This window comes from Panthera pardus, unplaced genomic scaffold (genome assembly GCF_024362965.1).
Source record: "Panthera pardus isolate Hobbes unplaced genomic scaffold, ASM2436296v1 HiC_scaffold_10, whole genome shotgun sequence".
NCBI classification, from domain to species: Eukaryota; Metazoa; Chordata; class Mammalia; order Carnivora; family Felidae; genus Panthera; species Panthera pardus.
In genome coordinates this window covers 24700791-24719639 of record NW_026526655.1, presented here as the reverse complement: position 1 = coordinate 24719639, position 18849 = coordinate 24700791, and the positions used below count along the sequence as shown (strand labels likewise).

The 18849-nt window shown below is 34.4% G+C and overlaps 1 protein-coding gene across 6 annotated transcripts in view; it reads right to left on the bottom strand.

Moving 5' to 3' along the window:
- Window positions 1-18849, bottom strand: part of ERBB4 (erb-b2 receptor tyrosine kinase 4) — a 1139239-nt gene that overhangs the window by 720826 nt on the left and 399564 nt on the right. For all 6 annotated transcript variants that reach the window (XM_019446103.2, XM_019446105.2, XM_019446106.2 and 3 more), the window contains exon 2: window positions 2913-3064. In XM_019446103.2, coding sequence (XP_019301648.2) covers window positions 2913-3064 — 152 coding nt within the window. The remainder of the gene's footprint in view (window positions 1-2912; window positions 3065-18849) is intronic.

The following is an 18849-nucleotide window of genomic DNA, read 5'->3' as shown; positions in this document are numbered from 1 at the left end:
CCTAGACATTGACTATTCAGATAGTGAAAGAGGTAGACAGGATACTGAGCTAAGTTGTTCTCGTAAATTATAGAAATTTGAGTGGTTTCATACAAAACAAATAATAAAACAAAATACTATGAACTCACTACTTAGAGAAGAAAAATGAAGATGGAATATCTTTTAAAAACAAAAGTAATTTCTTATGTTCTTAAAGAAAGAAATTAATTCCAGAATTAATGTCTCTCTGAACACATTATAGGTTTGAGTCATTCTTAGAGGAGGGGAAATTGCACACCTGTGTAAGAAGTTGCTCAGTGAATTACACTTACATAAATATATATGAAGCTTATGTAATAAATAGAATAGATTAATGTAAGATTACTACTTGCTGATACAATTCAAAACTTATTGAACATGATAGCATAATGTAAAATAACGAGATTTCCTTTACACGCACTGAACTTATTGTAATGTGCCAATATTGGACAAATTAGGTACTTTGGAGGGAAACCACAAAGAACACAAATGAACCATAATGTAGTTCTAAAGAGAGAAATTTTTGTATTACAGTTTTCCCCTGCTATCTGAAAGAAGAGTGTTCCTATGAAACCCTTCCTACTTTGAAATGGTGTAAAGCAAAGAAGCAATGATCATTTTGTAAAAGCGAAAATCCTCTTCAGATTTCTTTTGGTTAGCAAAAACACGTATTATAGGTTTTACATAACAGTGAAGTGACATAAAGCGAAGTTTTGAATAACAGAGAAAACCTGGAAATGGAGAACTTTCAGGATTTTCTAAGGTACAGTTAGAGTGGCTCATCCAATACAGTAGCATAATGGAGACTTCAGCTCATAGTCCCTGTTTTAAGGGGTCATTCAAAAAAGTACTTATAACACTGAACTCACCTAAAAACAGAGAATGGGGCATGTGGAGAGTTCAGTCCTTGGTCTACTTTTTGGTCTAATTCTTTTCAATCCGCCTTGATGATTTTTTCTAAGCCCCAAATGTTAAGTAGTTAATTTGGATGCTGATGTCCCTTGGATACCTATCTTTGGTACAAGGTTCTCTACCTCTCCAATTTAATATTTTATTCCATGACAAGTTTCTCTTCATCCACTCTACACTACAATTTCCATGAAGGTGAGAATGATGTGTTATTTACTTACATGCATATGTCTAATATCTAAAGCAGTAAACATTAAGTACACTTGTATTAACTCTGACTTAGAGCCTTCTTTCTAAACCTTCCCTTACATTACTTCCATCAGAATGCCTTTCTTTTCCACCCACTCACCTTTTAAGTCCCTATTCGTTTTCTCATGATTCAATTTAAGCATTTCTTTGATGAGATCTTTCCTGAATCCTTCAGAATTAGCCACTCCTTTCTTTGCCCAGCACCCACATCTACTATTAACAAAAGACCATACCTTCATTCAGATTTTGGTATCTTATTTCTCTCTTAGCAACTATAAAATTTTTATATATGCATATATACATACTGTATACATTATACACACACACATACACATATACACACACATATACACAATACTTAATGTATCACACGCCTGTAACCCTCTACAAGACTGCAAGATTGTTGAAGTCAAGGACAATAGATTACTTGCTATTATATTCTTGGGCTAAGACTATTTGTTGACTAAATAAATAAATGTCACAATTAGAAATAGTTACTTTCCAAAGGAACAACAGATAAGTGAACTAATAACCAAAATGTTGCTTTTAGTAAGAAAAAAATAGTATTACCTTTAAATAAATAGGTGAGAATAAAGGTATGTTCATGGGTCATTACTAAGCTTACATGTATTGTCAGCTTTATAGTGCTGTTTAAGTTTTGAGGTGGTTTATTTTCTGTAGTTGTTACCCTTCTAGATATATTTATTCAAGTTTTCAAAGTATTTAAAGTAAATATTCAAAGTATTTAAAGATCATTGCTTCTTTTTGTTACTACTTATTTAGGTACGGAATTATTTAAATTATCGTAGTTCTTTAAATAATTCACTATCTCCTGAATAGTTTACTGTATCAGTTTTTGAAACACTTTTGTCTAGATTTACATAAGACAGTACTCCTGAGAAATGTGTAAATATTATTGAAAAAACTCAAGTAAATTAAAGGGATGCTGTTATTTAAAATACATCTTATTAGTTCTTGTAAAAAGAATAAATTCATAGGTGCGAAGATAATATCTCTTTCAAGTTCAGATATTCCTATATCTATTCTGGTTAAAGCAAAACATAAGAAACTGAAGGCATTAAGCAATGATAGTCTGTTAAGCAGACTAAGGATGTAAAAATGAGAGCCAAAACAAGTTTGTAAAAGGACTGGTTGTCTCTGAGTAACTTTTTATATACACACCTGCATTTATGTACATGCATATATCAACCTATATAAGTACTTATAATTCCCTGTATCTAATTTTACTAATTTGTAGGTTTGAAAAATGAACGTCATTTTACTCCTACAGATAATAGTATTAGTCTTATTATGGTAATAATAGAATAGCCTGAAATTTCCAAAGTGACAAAAAAGGGACAGAAAGTGAGATTACTAAAGTTACCAATTCTTATCTGATTGGTCCTTTGACTCTTCTAGTTCCCAGCCTAACACATTTCCTCTTGCATGCAATTCAGAAAAAGGCAGACTTACTAGATATCATGTACAACACCCTGACAGAATCTTTCAACTCTCTTAGAATAACAGTAACTGCTCTAAACTCAGGGTTTCAGTCATGACAGCATTGTTACTCTTGTTCTTTTACTAGGCATGCCTCAATATGTCTTCTGCCTACGGTCATGGTCCCTGCCAGGCAAAAGAGCATAGCCATCAAGTTGAAGCAAGATGGTCTGTCTTTATGCATCGTGACACCACCGTCCACTCACAGAGAAGAGAAGAGAAAGAAAGAGTTTTACCCGCAGAAAGGAGAGGTCCCGGTTGTGCTCGATGCTGGTTATCTCCAGGTTGCCCATGACCACCTCACAGTTCTCATAGTATTTGCGCAAGGCTCGATACTGCTGCTCCAGGTCAGAGAGAGAGCTCAGCTTGTTCTCTGTCCCTGCACACACTGCCAAGACAAGAAGATACACAGGAAGTTATATAACCTTTCTATGCCATGCACAATGAAGAAGTCTCCCTCAACTCTTGACTCCACATGCTCTACTCCAATTCCCTGAACTAAAAACTATTTTGAATCTCATTAATCCACATAAACCACACACTGATACACATCCTCACTTTTATTTTTCCCCAGCTATAAGGAGATATAATTGATACATATACAAGGTATACAATGTATGTATTTGATACACTTACATGTTGAAAAATGATTACCATCATAGCATTAGCTAACACCCTCGTTTAGGTCCCATAATCACCATTTTTTTTTTAATTTCTCATTTATTTTTGAAGGGGATGGGTAGAGAGAGGGAGACAGAGGAAATGAAGCGGGCTCTGTGCTAAGTGCAAAGAGCCTGATGAGGGGCTCAAACTCACGAATTGTGAGATCATGACCTGAGCCAAAGTCAGATACTTAACCGAGCCACCCAGGAACCCCATAATCGCCATTTCTTTTTTACAGTGACATTTAAGATCTATTCTGTAAGCAACTTTCAAGTATATAATATAGTATTGTTAATTATAGTCACCATGCTGTATGTTAGAGCCTCAGAATTTGCTCATCTTATAACTGGAAGTCTGTACCCTTTGATTGGTAATCTCCCCCGAAGCCCCAGGTAGCTAACACTCTACTCTCTGTTTTATGCATTCAGCTTTTTTAGATAAGACATATAAGTGATATTATGGTTTTCTATTACTAAACTGCATGTTCTAAGGACAGAGGATAAGAAGGCATGGGTCCCAAAGAAACAGAGCAAAGAGGGAAATTAAAACAATCACATTTGTAGTGACACATAAAGCATGTAAATACATTAATTTCATTTAAACAAGATTTTCTTTAGAACTTATAATTTACTATATTTCCTAAAAGAATAAACCTACATAAGTAAAAAATCAAAATATAAATGCTAACAATTTTATTCTTAAAAATAATATTTTTCTATTGCTAAATAAGCCACTCTTAAGTAAAATTTTACATAATTTAAATTTGTGCCTCTAAGCCCTCAAATACTACACTTAAAAATACAAATGTTCTAGCATCAGCAATCAGACAACAAAAGGAAATAAAAGGCATCAAAACTGGCAAAGATGAAGTCAAGCTCTCACTTTTTGCAGATGACGTGATATTATACATGGAAAACCCGACAGGCTCCACCAAAAGTCTGCTAGAACTGATACATGAATTCAGCAAAGTCACAGGATAAAAAATCAATGTACAGAAATCAGTTGCATTCTTATACACTAATAATGAAGCAACAGAAAGACAAATAAAGAAACTGATCCCATTCACAATTGTACCAAGACGCATAAAATACCTAGGAATAAACCTAACCAAAGATGTAAAAGACCTGTATGCTGAAAACTATAGAAAGCTTATGAAGGAAATTGAAGAAGATACAAAGAAATGGAAAAACATTCCGTCCTCATGGATTGGAAGAATAAATATTGTTAAAATGTCAATACTCCCCAAAGCTATCTACACATTCAATTCAATCCCAATCAAAATTGCACCAGCATTCTTCTCAAAGCTAGAACAAGCAATCCTAAAATTTGTATGGAACCCCAAAAGACCCTGAATAGCCAAAGTAATATTGAAGAAGAAGACCAAAACAGGAGGCATCACAATCCCAGACTTTAGCCTCTACTACAAAGCTGTAATCATCAAGACAGTATGGTATGGGCACAAAAACAGACACACAGACCAATGGAGTAGAATAGAAACCCCAGAACTAGACCCACGAAAGTATGGCCAACTCATCTTTGACAAAGCAGGAGAGAACATCCAATGGAAAAAAGACAGTCTCTTTAACATATGGTGCTGGGAGAACTGGACAGCAACATGCAGAAGGATGAAACTAGACCACTTTCTTACACCATTCACAAAAATAAACTCAAAATGGATAAAGAAGCTGAATGTGAGACAGGAAACCATCAAAACCCTAGAGGAGAAAGCAGGAAAAAACTTCTCTGACCTCAGCCACAGCAATTTCTTACTTGACACATCCCCAAAGGCAAGGAAATTAAAACCAAAAATGAACTATTGGGATCTCATGAAGATAAAAAGCTTCTGCACAGCAAAGGAAACAACCAACAAAACTAAAAGGCAACCGATGGAATGGGAAAAGATATTTGCAAATGACATATCAGACAAAGGGCTAGTATCCAAAATCTATAAAGGGCTCACCAAACTCCACACCCAATAAACAAATAATCCAGTGAAGAAATGGGCATAAAACATGAATAGACACTTCTCTAAAGAAAACATCCAGACGGCCAACAGACACATGAAAAGATGCTCAATGTCGCTCCTCATCAGGGAAATACAAATCAAAACCACACTCAGATACCACCTCACACCAGTCAGAGTGGCTAAAATGAACAAATCAGACTATAGATGCTTGAGAATTTATGGAGAAACGGGAACCCTCTTGCACTGTTGGTAGGAATGCAAACTGGTTCTGGAAAACAGTGTTGATGTTCCTCAAAAAATTAAAAATAGATCTACCCTATGACCCAGCAGTAGTACTGCTAGGAATTGACCCAAGGGATACAGGAGTGCTGATGCATAGGGGCACTTGTACCCCAATGTTTATAGCAACACTTTCAACGATAGCCAAATTATGGAAGGAGCTTAAATGTCCATCAACTGATGAATGGACAAAGAAATTGTGGTTTATATATACAATGGAATACTACTTGGCAATGAGAAAGAATGAAATATGGCCTTTTGTAACAACGTGGATGGAACTGGAGAGTGTTATGCTAAGTGAAATAAGTCATACAGAGAAAGACAGATACCATATGTGTTCACTCTTATGTGGATCCTGAGAAACTTAACAGAAGACCATGGGGGAGGGGAAGGAAAAAAAAAAAGGTTAGAGAGGGAGGGAGCCAAAACATAAGAGACTCTTAAAAACTGAGAACTGAGGGTTGATGGGGGGGTGGGAGGGAGGGGAGGGTGGGTGATGGGCATTGAGGAGGGCACCTGTTGGGATGAGCACTGGCTGTTGTATGGAAACCAATTTGACAATAAATTTCATATTAAAAAAATTAAAAAAAATAAAATACAAATGTTAAGCAATTTAGATTGATATATTCGTAAACATATACTAGAAATAGAATATGTTGTAAAATATGAGTTTTTATTGATATCAACTGGGTCATTCATTAGTATTCTAAGGTATATTCATTAGCATATTCATGAGTATTCTAAGGTATAACAGACTGACAGTAAAGGATCTCATATGCCTTCTTTGAGGGCATGGATCATGAGTCTGTTCATAGATGAGCACTGAGGGTACATACATGTTTTTGTTTTGTTTTGTTTTGTTTTCTGTGTTGATATTTTCCCTATCTTCCAGAAGTCAGAGTTTTAGTTATTACTTCTCATGGTTTGTACACCTGCCTGTACAAGATCTTTATCATTTAATGTACCAATTCAAATCTTCAATTGCCTGAAAAAAACTGTATTATGAATCTTGTAATAATAGTATGGAAAGTCTAAAAAAAGGATATGAACTTATCTTCTTTGAGTAAGTTACATAATATACAGCAACTTAAGGCAAGATATAAAGTGTAAACTTTGAAGACACTGGAAACAGAGCTGCGTAATAAAGTCACATAAACAGCTGTATGTTATGCACACAGAAATGACAAGTCATAATGCTTTAGTGGTATTCAAGGGAATGGGTTTCTGTACACAAAGGAAAAAAAAATCCAGATGGATACATTCCAATAATTAAGACCACCTTAACAACTATTGTTGCCTACTGACATATCAAAAATGACAAAAATCTAAATTTAAAAGTATTGAATGATAATGTAGACCTTTAACCATAGTGGAAGTTCACTGCTAAAATAAAAACAAGACACAAACTTTCCTCATCTGGATGTCTAAAGTTTATCAAACAGTATATTTTATAGAAATATTATTTTATAAGTGAAATTATGTCCCTCTAAAAGATATGTTGAAGGCTAAGACCCTGGTATCTGTGACTATCACCTTGTTCGGAAACAGGGTCTTTGTAGATGTAATCAAGTTAAGATGAAGACATTAGGTAGGCCCTAAACCCAACATGATAAAGGCCTTCTAGGAAGAGGAAAACATCATGTGACTACAAAGATAGATGGTGGGCGGGGAGGGCAAAAAAAAATGTAACATCTTTAACTCTCAAAGATGTGAGTGAGATGCAGCTGTATGCCAAGGAATGTCAATAATTGATGGCCACTACCAGAAGCTAGGAAGAGCCAAGGGAAGATTCTACCCAGTCTCAGAGACCCTGCCGACACCTTGGTATTAGACTTTTAGCCTCCAGAACTGTGAAGGAATAAACTGCTATTGTTCTATGGTTTGTGGTACTTTGTTAGAGCAGGTCTAGAAAACCAATACATAATATTTAGACTGTTTCTGAAATCTAACATCTAAAGAACTGTTAAATTTCATTTCCTCTCTCCAGGGTCCTGTCACCCTATCACCTCCAAGCTACTCCCCTGCGTTCTCCCTTGCTGAGTCTCTCACATGCCATGCTGGAATTCATTTGTTACCTTTGAGAATGCAGCTCTTGTAGAATGCTAGGGATGGAGGCAAAGACTTCTTGAATCTTCAATACCCATTCTCTTCTTCGTTCATAGTAAATAACTACACAACTTTACCTGGGCATATGGCCACCCCAATAAAAGATTACATTTCTCATTGCTGCTCTTGGAGGTAACGTTGTATGCTATCTTGCCAGAATTTCATTTAAAACATGATTGGAGTCAACATTGTCTCTTTTCTTCTTCACACCTTCCTTATGCTGTCTGGAATGGGAATGGGATGGCTAAACCTTGATCCACCATCTTGGACCATAAGACCTAGGGACACATCCTAGATATTTGTTGAGAAATAAGCTAAAAGTAAGCATGGTTTTCAAACAATTAAGATTTTACATTGTTTTATTATCATTAACATAAAGATAATGGTGAATTTTGTTAATGACTGCTAAAATATTATACATAGCAAGTTCTAAATTCTAGTTAAGTTATATGCTTTTGACCTTAAGTAATTTTTACTATTCCATTACATTGTTTGACTAAATAAAATTCAATTCAGAATGAAATTACAAAACCATTATTTTTTTAAATTTTTATGTAAATTCCAGTTAGTTAATATAGTATAATATTAGTTTCACCTGTGGAATTTAGTGATTCGATATTTACATACAACACCTGGTGCTCATCACGACAAGTGCCCTTCTTAATCCCTATCACCTTTATAACCCATCCCCTGCCCACCTCTCCTCTGGTAACCCTCAGTTTGTTCTCTGTAGTTAAGAGTCTGTTTCTGAAGAAAAAACAAAGTTATTCTTGACCATTTGAGCATTTTTACGGGTTCTGTGGAAGGTTTACTTATTAAAAGTAACAGACATTAAGAAAAATTAATTTCTGTTGATAAGTACAATAATTTCAACACAGCAGGTGAACAAAAGTGATTGATTCATGTACATGATCCTTAACAGCCAATATCAAAGTCTATTTTTTTAATTTTTTGCCAATATACTCTAGAGACTAAGAAACACCTTTAATCCACAATACTTATTTTTATTGCTCCTAGAAAATTTATACCAAAATCTTTATAAACTTGTAAAATGTCTGTTGAGAAAGGTACTATGATATGGGTTTATGAAATATAGATTTCCATTATTTTACATTCCAATGAGAACAAGCTTATATTTTAATACAACTACTGATGGGGAAATTATACATCGATTAATAAACTTGCTGCACTATTTCTAAAATATATGCAATGCCACACTGAAATTTATATACAACTTATGTTGCACAAGTTTATTTCAATTGGAAATAAAACCTGTACTTTAATATCACTATATAAAAGTCAATATGTAAACATCTAAATGAAAAGTTTTCTAAAATATTGACTGCACTCTGACCTTTTGGATAGAAACCTGAATGAATTTGGGGAGAAACATTTATTCATAGAATTGTAATCACTAAGCATTTTTCCATATTTCTCATCCTGAATATATGAAAAAAGTATATACTATAAATTACTATGGTTATTAACTATTATAATCATCTCTTTATATAAGAAAGCCACAAAGGCTGTAAACTCTTTGAAAACAGTACAATTTTTTTTTTTTTTTTTAAAGTAGGCTCCATGCCCAATATGGAGCCCAACCTGGGGCTTGAACTCACAACGCTGAGACCAAGAAGTGAGCTGAGATTACGGCACCTGGGTGGCTTGGTCGGTTCAGCATCCATCTCTTGATTTCAGCTCAGGTTATGATCTTACAGTTCATGAGTTTAAGCCCCATATCAGGATCTGTGCTGGCAGTGGGGAGCCTGCTTGGGATTCTGTCTCCCTCTCTCTCTGTCCCTTACCTGTTTGTTCTCTACCTCTCTCTCAAATAAAAATAAAAAAAAAAAAAAAAAAAAAGAACTGAGTTGAGATCAAAAGAAGAATGCTCAACCCACTTAGCCACCCAGGTGCCCCTTTTTCTTTTCTTTTTTTTTTCTTTTGTATTGGCTGAACTATATAGCATAGTGCTTTGCAAGAAATTATCATTTAATAATATTCATTTACTCTCTATAAAAACAATTATAACTGGGATTCATAAAATAACCCTCAATTCAGAAAATTTTCCATTGTTTAATAAATGATCAGCTGTGTTTTGTATATACCATATGAAAACAAAATTGGAATGAGTATGCTTAGAAATATTTTTCAACAACAACAACAAACTCCTCCAATAAACAGGAAATCTGATTAATTAGAATATTGTCCAAACATTCTGGTCTTTGGAGGTTTTACTACACACAGTTCAATTTAGGAAATATTTTTGTTTCAGTGAGGCTTTCCTATATATTTATTTTTGATCCAAACTGCTGTCTATAATGACTATTATACTCTTCTTAACTTTTATCTTGAAAGACAGACTTGATCTGAAAAGAACTAGTTTGGATAAATGCATTAAAATCATTTGTATTTCTCTTCATGAAGCCTTCACTGAATGCCTCACAACTTCCATTTGTCAATTGATTTTACCATCAGGCAATGTATACAAGACAATGTTTAAACCATCAAGTTTCATTGATTTCACAAAGTTGTTTATCAAACAGAATTGAAAAATTTTCCTTACCAGCCAAAACAAGTTTAACAAAATTCAGTCCCCTTTGCCAACACTATTATGAAGTCCTTAAACTATAAGCTTATAATTCTTCAAGCTTCAAAAATCCTGAATTTGCCTGTGCTTCCTACAGTTTTCATTCCAATTGTAACTCCAGCAGTAAAGTTGTATGTGAGGCCTTAATAAAATCACCAATTTTTCTATTTGGTATTGATTCTGTTACAAATGTAGCTATAGTTGCAAACATGGGCTTTTTATTCTTCTTGACAAGATTTATTTTCCAACAGTGAGTGAACTACATAATCCTCCTTCAGTAAAAAAATAGGAATATAATTAGGAGTTTGTAACAATACGCAAAGGCAGGTTAACAAAATTATCTGTTTGATTCATGGGGAAAATTTATTTGAAGTGGAATGAAGAAACATTAACATTATCCATTTGAATACCAAAAACCAATTACTGCCTCCAGGCATGTTATAACTGTGGAAACCAGCCCTCCATTTGTTTACATAACAAAGATAACAAGAGGGCTTAAAAAAATCAAATTTTTCCCTTACTTTCATATCAAATGCCTCTATGAGATATGAATTAAGAAATGAATAATTATTTATTTAGCATCTTACTGTTGACCCAATATCATGGAAAAAAATATATATATTAAATGTGTTTGTACAAGGTACATTGTAAAGAAGCAATTGAGTGATACACATAAACCATGCATATATTGTGTGCATAATTCAGAGACAATCTGCATAAAAATATATATATATACTTGGTAACCCAATAAATTCTCTAATTTTTCTATCTGATTTAATAATAAGTACTCAGAAATATGAACATAACAAATATGCTTTAGTTGAATGCACATTATTGGGCATTTAAAAATCTGGAGCTATAGTAAATCTCCAAAAATAAAATACTTAAGCACACATCATCAGGGAAATACAAATCAAAACCACAATGAGATACCATCGTACATGGGTCAGAATGGCTAAAATTAACAACTCAGGAAACAACATATATTGGTGAGGATACAGAGAAAGAGGAGGAACCCTTTGCACTGCTGGTGGGAATGCAAACAAGTGCAGTCACTCTGGAAAACAGTATAGAGGTTCCACAAAAAAATAAAAATAGAACTCCCCTACAACCCAGGAATTGTACTACAGCTATTTATCCAAAGGATCCAAAAATGCTTATTCCAAAGGGCACAAGCACCCCAATGTTTATAGCAGGGCTATCAACAATAGCCAAACCATGGAAACAGCCCAAATGTCCACTGACCTGATGAATAAAGAAGATGAGGTATATATATATATATATATATATATATACACACACACACACACACAAGCAATGAAAAAGAATGAAATCTTGCCATTTCAACAACATAGATGGAACTAGAGTTTATTATGCTAAGCAAAATTAGTCGTCCAGAGAAAGATATCATATGATTTCACTCATATGTCAAACTCGTGTGTTTGAGGAACACAACAGGTGAACATAGGGAAAGGGAAGGTAAAATAAGATAAAAACACAGAGGGAGGCAAACCATAAGACACTCTTAAATACAGAGAACAAACCAAGGGTTGCTAGAGGGGAGGTAGAGGGGGGAAGGGCTAAATGGGTGATAGGCATTAAGGTGGGCACTTGTTGGGATGAGCACTAGGTGCCATATGTAAAAGATCAATCACTGGGTTCTACTCCCGAAACCAAGAATACACGGTATATTACTAACCGTATATAATGGTATATAACAACTAACTTGAATTTAATTAAAAAAATAATAATAAATAAACAGGAGAGAGGAAAAAATAAATTAATTTAAAAAGGCACAAAAGAGTAGCAAACATTTTCAGTGGCTATTACTGAATGCTATTACAGTCACACAGAGACTGCAGCCCTATGTTCAAAATATATCCCCAAATGAGGCCAAAATTGCCACTTCTCCTACTATCGTCATTTAAAACAAATTATTGCAATCTTTCCCCTTGACTTGACAGTAGGCTCCTGTCTGATTTCCTGGATTCCTTATGTGTCCTGATTAATTCATTCTCCACACAGGGTCCAGAATGATCTTTGTAAAAAACATAAATCGTTCACACCACTCCCCTCATGAAAACTCTTCTTGGAGTTTTCTTTTTGTTTTTAATGTTAGTTTGTTTATTTATTTTACATGTTTATTTTATTCTTGAGAGAGAGAGAGACAGACCAAGAGCCAGGGAGGGGCAGAGAGAAAGGGAGACACAGAATCTGAAAATGTCTGAGCTGTCAGCACAGAGCCCCATATGGGGCTCGAACCCCATAAACCATGATATCATGACTTGAGCCAAAGTTGGATGCTTAACTGACTGAGCCACCCAGTTGCCTGTAGTGTTTACTTATTTTTGAGGGAGAGAGAGAGAGAGAGAGAGAGAGAGAGAGAGAGAGCAAGCAGGGGAGGTGCAGAGAGAGAGGAAGACACAAAATCCAAAGCATGTTCCAGGCTCTGAACTGTCAGCACAGAATCGGATGCAGGGCTCAAACTTGTGAACAGCAAGATCATGACCTGAGCCAAAGTCAGATGCTTAACTGACTGAACCACCCAGGTGCCCCTAAAACTCTCATTGGCTTCTAATCACACTTATAAAATCCAAGCATTTCAACATGGCATGTAAGAAACTGTATTTAATAAGAAATGTATTCAGGTCTTTGCTCGAACATCACTCCTTCAGAATAGACTTCTTTGACCACCTTCTCTAAAATAAATAGCTGGTTCACAGACTTCATGCCTGTCTTGTTTGCCTCCTTTATTTATTTTTTTACTGCTATCTGAGATTGCATTATACATTTTGCTTACTTATTTACTCTATGTTTCTATATTACAGTACAAGCTCCATAGGAGGCAAGCTTAGTCTGCTCAACACCTAAAAGAGCAGGCACACAGACTCTCAGTCAATACTTATTGAATAAATGAATGGACTTTGGAGTCACTGAGAACCATAACTGAGCCAGGATCAAATATGCTGGTTCTTCCATTTTTTAAAAGCTGAATGAACTTGAGTAAATAATTTCACCATTTTTAGAGTCTCTGTTTCTGTATCTACAAAGTAGGATTTTGTGCTAAGTATTTTTTAGCAATAAACTCAGTTTAGAGGTTAAGAACACAGGGCCTAGAGCCAGATGTCCACCACAAAAATCTAGCTCAATCACTGGCCTACAATGTAATCTTGAGCAATTTAGACTCTGTCATTCTATTTCCTCTTCTGTAAAATGGACATAATAACAACTACCATCTAATAGGCTACTGTGAGGATTAGGTGAGTCTAAATGGGTAACTTGCTTTGCACAATGTTTGATTCATTGACAGAGCTCAATGTTACCTACTGTCATTTATCAAAATATGTAGTATATAGCATGTGCACATTATTCAATATATTAAATCCAATTAAAATATAAGACTTGCATAGGTGATGTACTCAATAAATCTGATCTAAAGGAATGAATACTGGGCAAAGAAAGTAGGGGTTGGGACTCCATCACTCCAACACTTTCTAGCCACATAAATTTGAACAATTATTCTGTTCTCATTTGTTCCAACTTTCTCTTTTCTCAAATAGGATATCTTTATGTTTCCCCTCAGCTAAGAAATTCTGTGATTTAATTTATTTCTAAAGTATTTACTTAAAACCTACTCTACACTGGCTCAGTTGGTTGAGTGTCTGACTTCGGCTCAGGTCATGACCTCGCAATTTGTGAGTTGGAGCCCTGTGTCGGGCTCTGTGCTGACAGCTCGGAGCCTGGAGCCTGCTTCGGATTATGCGTCTCCTTCTCTCTCTGCACCTACCCCACTTGTGTTCTGTCTCTATAAAAAATAAATATTTAAAAAAAATTAAATTAAGCATACACTTATCAAATGACCCAGCAATCCCATTTGTAGGTCCCTAGATAAATAATTATGTTCACATAAAAATGTGTATAGGAATGTTTATAGGAGCTCTACTCAAATTCACAAAAAAAATTGGAAACAACTCAAATGTGTTTTGATGGGCAAAATGATAAACTATGGTATATATATTCCATTAATATCTATCTATTCAGCTATAAAAACGAACAGATGATTGATGTATCAACATGGAAACTTCTCAAAGGCATTATCTGACTGAAAGAAACCAGGCTCAAAAGGCTACATATGATTCTATGGATACACCATTTTGTAAAACAACAAAACTACTAGGATGGAGGACCAACCAGTGGTTGCTAGGGGATGGAGAGGAGGGATAGTGAGGGTTTGACAAAAGGATCACCAGGGAACTTCGAGAGATAGCAGAACAATTCTGCATACTGACCATGGTAGTGATTACATAGATCTCTACAGTTAAAACTCAGAGAACTATATAACAAAAAATTACTAAATTTTACTGTGTGGAAATCAAAACACACAAGTTGGCTTGTATATCTAATGGAGTTAAATATGCTCCTGTATGAAATTAATGAAACATTTTTATTATATTGTTTTCCAGGTATTTTATGCTTTCTTTGGTCCTTTTATGAATAATTATGCCCAAAATGATAAATAAAGAAAATAGGTTTATAGTTCTGATTTGTAATTTACATTACACACACTGTAAATAAAATATTTTTTGATGTAGAAATTGGTATCCTTTTAAAAAAGTAAGTGACCTTCTAGTGTATTCTCTGAATCCATTTTCTATCACTATTTTATTGACTCCCAAAATAACAAAGCACGGGATCCGCTGAAATTAACAAAACATTTTCTAAATGATGTTTGAGCCAAATTAAAAGGGCACTTGGCATTGTAGACCTTCACTAATAGAGCTGTAGCTAGGAAAGACAGGCATTCTATAGCACAGACTGATGAAAGGCAAGTCCATAAACTATGTATACTGTTACATGTTGGTCCATCTAAAATGTAATTGATCTGTATTTTCCCACTTTTGTTTACCCACAATAGTCTCTAAATGTCCTCAGAGATGTTTAAACTGCTAAATTATGTTGCAAAGAGAAATAATCTCATTGGCAATGACCAAAAAATGATAGATATAAAATTATACATGATTGTCTCCTGTTTATGAATGATATGTTTTGTAAGTTGTCTACTCGAATTCAGTCTTCTCAATAGGTTATTCTTTTATGGGTCTAATTCTTTTTTTCCATTTTATATTTCAAAAATTAGCCTAGTAAATTTAAAACATTACAAATGAATTTAAATGCATTATATATATCATCAAAATCTGACTTGTAACTGCTTGTATATAATTCTTAGTTCCTGTTCTTGATTGTTTCCTGTCTTTAAATATTTCATTGTATTTTTTTCTTAAATTACATTTCATAAAATTCCCATGTTCAAAGTGAAAAAAAAACATTATAGAAAGACTTTACAGAGTTAGAAATTGCATTTATGTCATCTATTCTTGGATAAAATAATATTCCCCCTACCACTGTTTTGCCACAAATCTCTCCAGCCTTTTTTTTTTCTAATCATTCTTCCCACCCCTTACCACTCCTCTACACATAGTCCTTCTTATTTACTTTGTAGTATTTCATTTTCTGTGAAAGGGCTAGGTCCTTAACTTTAATGTACATACTGGACTTGACAAGCAATTAAAGCAAACAATTTCCACTCATCAAGGCTTGCCAAATTAGTCATCTGCCATCTGCCCCATCATCTGGCTCTCCTTGAGGTCTTGCTGTGAATCTGGATGCACTCTCTCAGATTAAGAGGGACAGTGCAAACCTCCAAGCTGGTGAAATGCCAGTGGGAGCTAAGTATGTAAACATTAGCAACCATCTTTCTTCCCTAGATTATCATGCCTACGACCATCCCCTTGTGTGTAATAAAAACCAGCCTGTTTGTGATGCCTTATCACTATGAGACCTTTGCCATTCATTGTAATTAAAGTGGAGTTTGTCGGATTTTTTCCTATTAGAACTATTTAAAAGAAGGAATTAGACTAGTTGTTCCTACTGTGAAGCTATGCTCACATATTAAGTCTGGTTTCTTAAGCATTAATAAAGATGTACATTAAGAAATACCCTATGGCCTTTGTATTGCATTGGTTGCAGAGTGAAACTTTGTTTCCATTCTCTCCACTGGCAAATGTTTACTTGGCTGATAACATGGATATAAGTGCTTTCTAAAGATTTTCAATCAAACTATATAAGCAGTTGGCAAAACTGAGAAATAGCAAGGGTGAAACACGGTATTGTTGTTACACACACACTCCTTTTTAAGGTGGTTCTTCCTCTAAGGCATTCCCCAACTCAGAGCTGCTCTAGGGCAATAGATGTCTTTGCTCAAATGAAGAAAGATACCTCTCTTCTGGGTGGATTAAACTCCACACTAGGACACACCTTTGCCTATGTGATAAGAATGTGGGCAGTGTTTCACTCCCATTTTTACCCTAGTCCATGTGCCTATTTGCAGTGATGAACCTGCGTAACTATAGAAAAAAGTTCTGGTCCACTCCACTGTCCTGGGTCCTCCATCCAAACTTGCTTATTCAAGGTAATGTTTGTGTCAAGGTAATGTGTCTAAACAAGTAACAATCACTTTTAAAAAAAAGTGTGCTAAAGTTAGACTTGTGAGAGGAAGGGGTGCAGCGGTTGACATTTTTTACTGTATCTTCAGATAATCTACATGTAAAACCAAATTTAAGATCACCTTCTAACAAAATGTTTGAAAGTTCTAGAAGCCAATTCTTAGTCACATAACCCTCTTGGATGAAAAACAAACTGACAAGCAAAATACCCATCTGGGATGGATATAGACTACGTAATAAAATGTCACCTTATAATTTATTTGAGACTATTTTCTAATAACCCCAAATTTATTTTTCTAGAAACCAGATTCTATAATCTCCAGTAGGCTGGTCTCTGTGAAAGATTCAGATTAGCACTGTGTGGTTATTTTTACAACGTAATCAACTTCAAATACTAATTGTAATTAGGTGTTTGATAAGGAGATAGTCATCACTAGGACAATATCTGCCATTCATTCATTTATCCTGTCATGCATTTATTCAACGAATGTTAATTGGGGAACCACAATATATGGACTTTGAGCTAAGTGTGAAAGGAATAAGAAGGAAATAAGATCTGTGTCTCAAATTTATAACATTTACACTCTCATAGAAATCCTCTGTAAAAGGTTTTAGAAATGATACTAGTATATAAATTTAGATAACCTGTTTTAAAGAAATTTTTTTCTGATTTTGATTCACTGTGAATCAATGAGATTCACAAAGTCAAAATTCATCTTATGTACAATACAGTATGAAGCAGAAAAAATTTATGTGTATACATGTATATACAATATATATGTGTTTATATGTATACATATATACACATATTTTTTGTGTTATAAAAGGTGGACATCATTTGTGAGAAGAAATTTTTGGGGAAGTCTTTCTCTGTAATAGTTAGGAAATGCTGTTACCAAAAAAATCAGTATCATCTACATCTGAAGAAATACCACGCCTCACAAACATTTTATCCACCTAGTCAGGTTCATGTACATATCCCTCCTAGGTCCTCCTTCGCTTGTCAAAGAGGAAAAAGTGAAACTGCTTTGACACAGACAGGCTAGACATATTTGTCTAGCTATATGTTATACTTAAGGCTGATTTTCAATCCAGTCCCATTCTATATGACTTAATAACTCTATAAACATATCATAGTTTTTTTTTCTTTCATTTTATTTAATTCAGAAATGTGATGTCATAATTTTGAGATATTAACCAAGACATTCCACTACTGGTATCATGAGCAACTTCCTTATTAATTCCACAATCTCATGGATTAAAGGGGCATGAGACCCCAAACTACAGGGACAGTCACTTAATGTGGAATGCGTTCCTATGAAAGTTTCACTAATCTTTGGATTTAAAGATACAGAATTCCAGATCTTGTTTTTATTTCCTTTGGCTATATCTATATCCACATGTGGGATTACTGGATTATATGATAGTTCTATTTTTAAATTTTGGAAGAACTTCCATACTATTTTCTGCAACAGAGAGTAGACTGGGATTACCAGGGGCAAGGAGGAAAAAATGGGGAAATGTTGATCAAAGAGTACAAATGTTCAGTTATAAGATGAATAAATTCTGGGGAACTAACGTATAGCATGGTGATTATAGTAAATCATATTGTATAACATACTTCAAAGTTGTCAAGAGAGCAGATCTTAAATGTTCTCTCCACAAAAGAGAAATGGTTATAATTATTTTGCAATATCTAAGTATATCAAATCAACACACTGTACACCTTAAACTTACAGAATATTATATGTCAATCATATCTCAATACAGCTGGAAAAATTAAATTAATTTTTAAAAATATGATATCCTACCTACAGGCTTTATTAAAATGGAGCAGCAAGTAACAAAATCTATTAGAACCAATGTAAATGTTCAAATTTTTAATGGAATCTGCATCATTCAATATGTCACATAAAGAGCCAATGTGACATTTAACAAATTCGTTTTATTATGGGACATGACCTCAGAAATATCTTTTACATTTAAGTGAAATACTTTAAATATATATACATTTTAAATATAACTATATATACGATATTTGCTAGATAGTGATAACACATTTTAAGTCT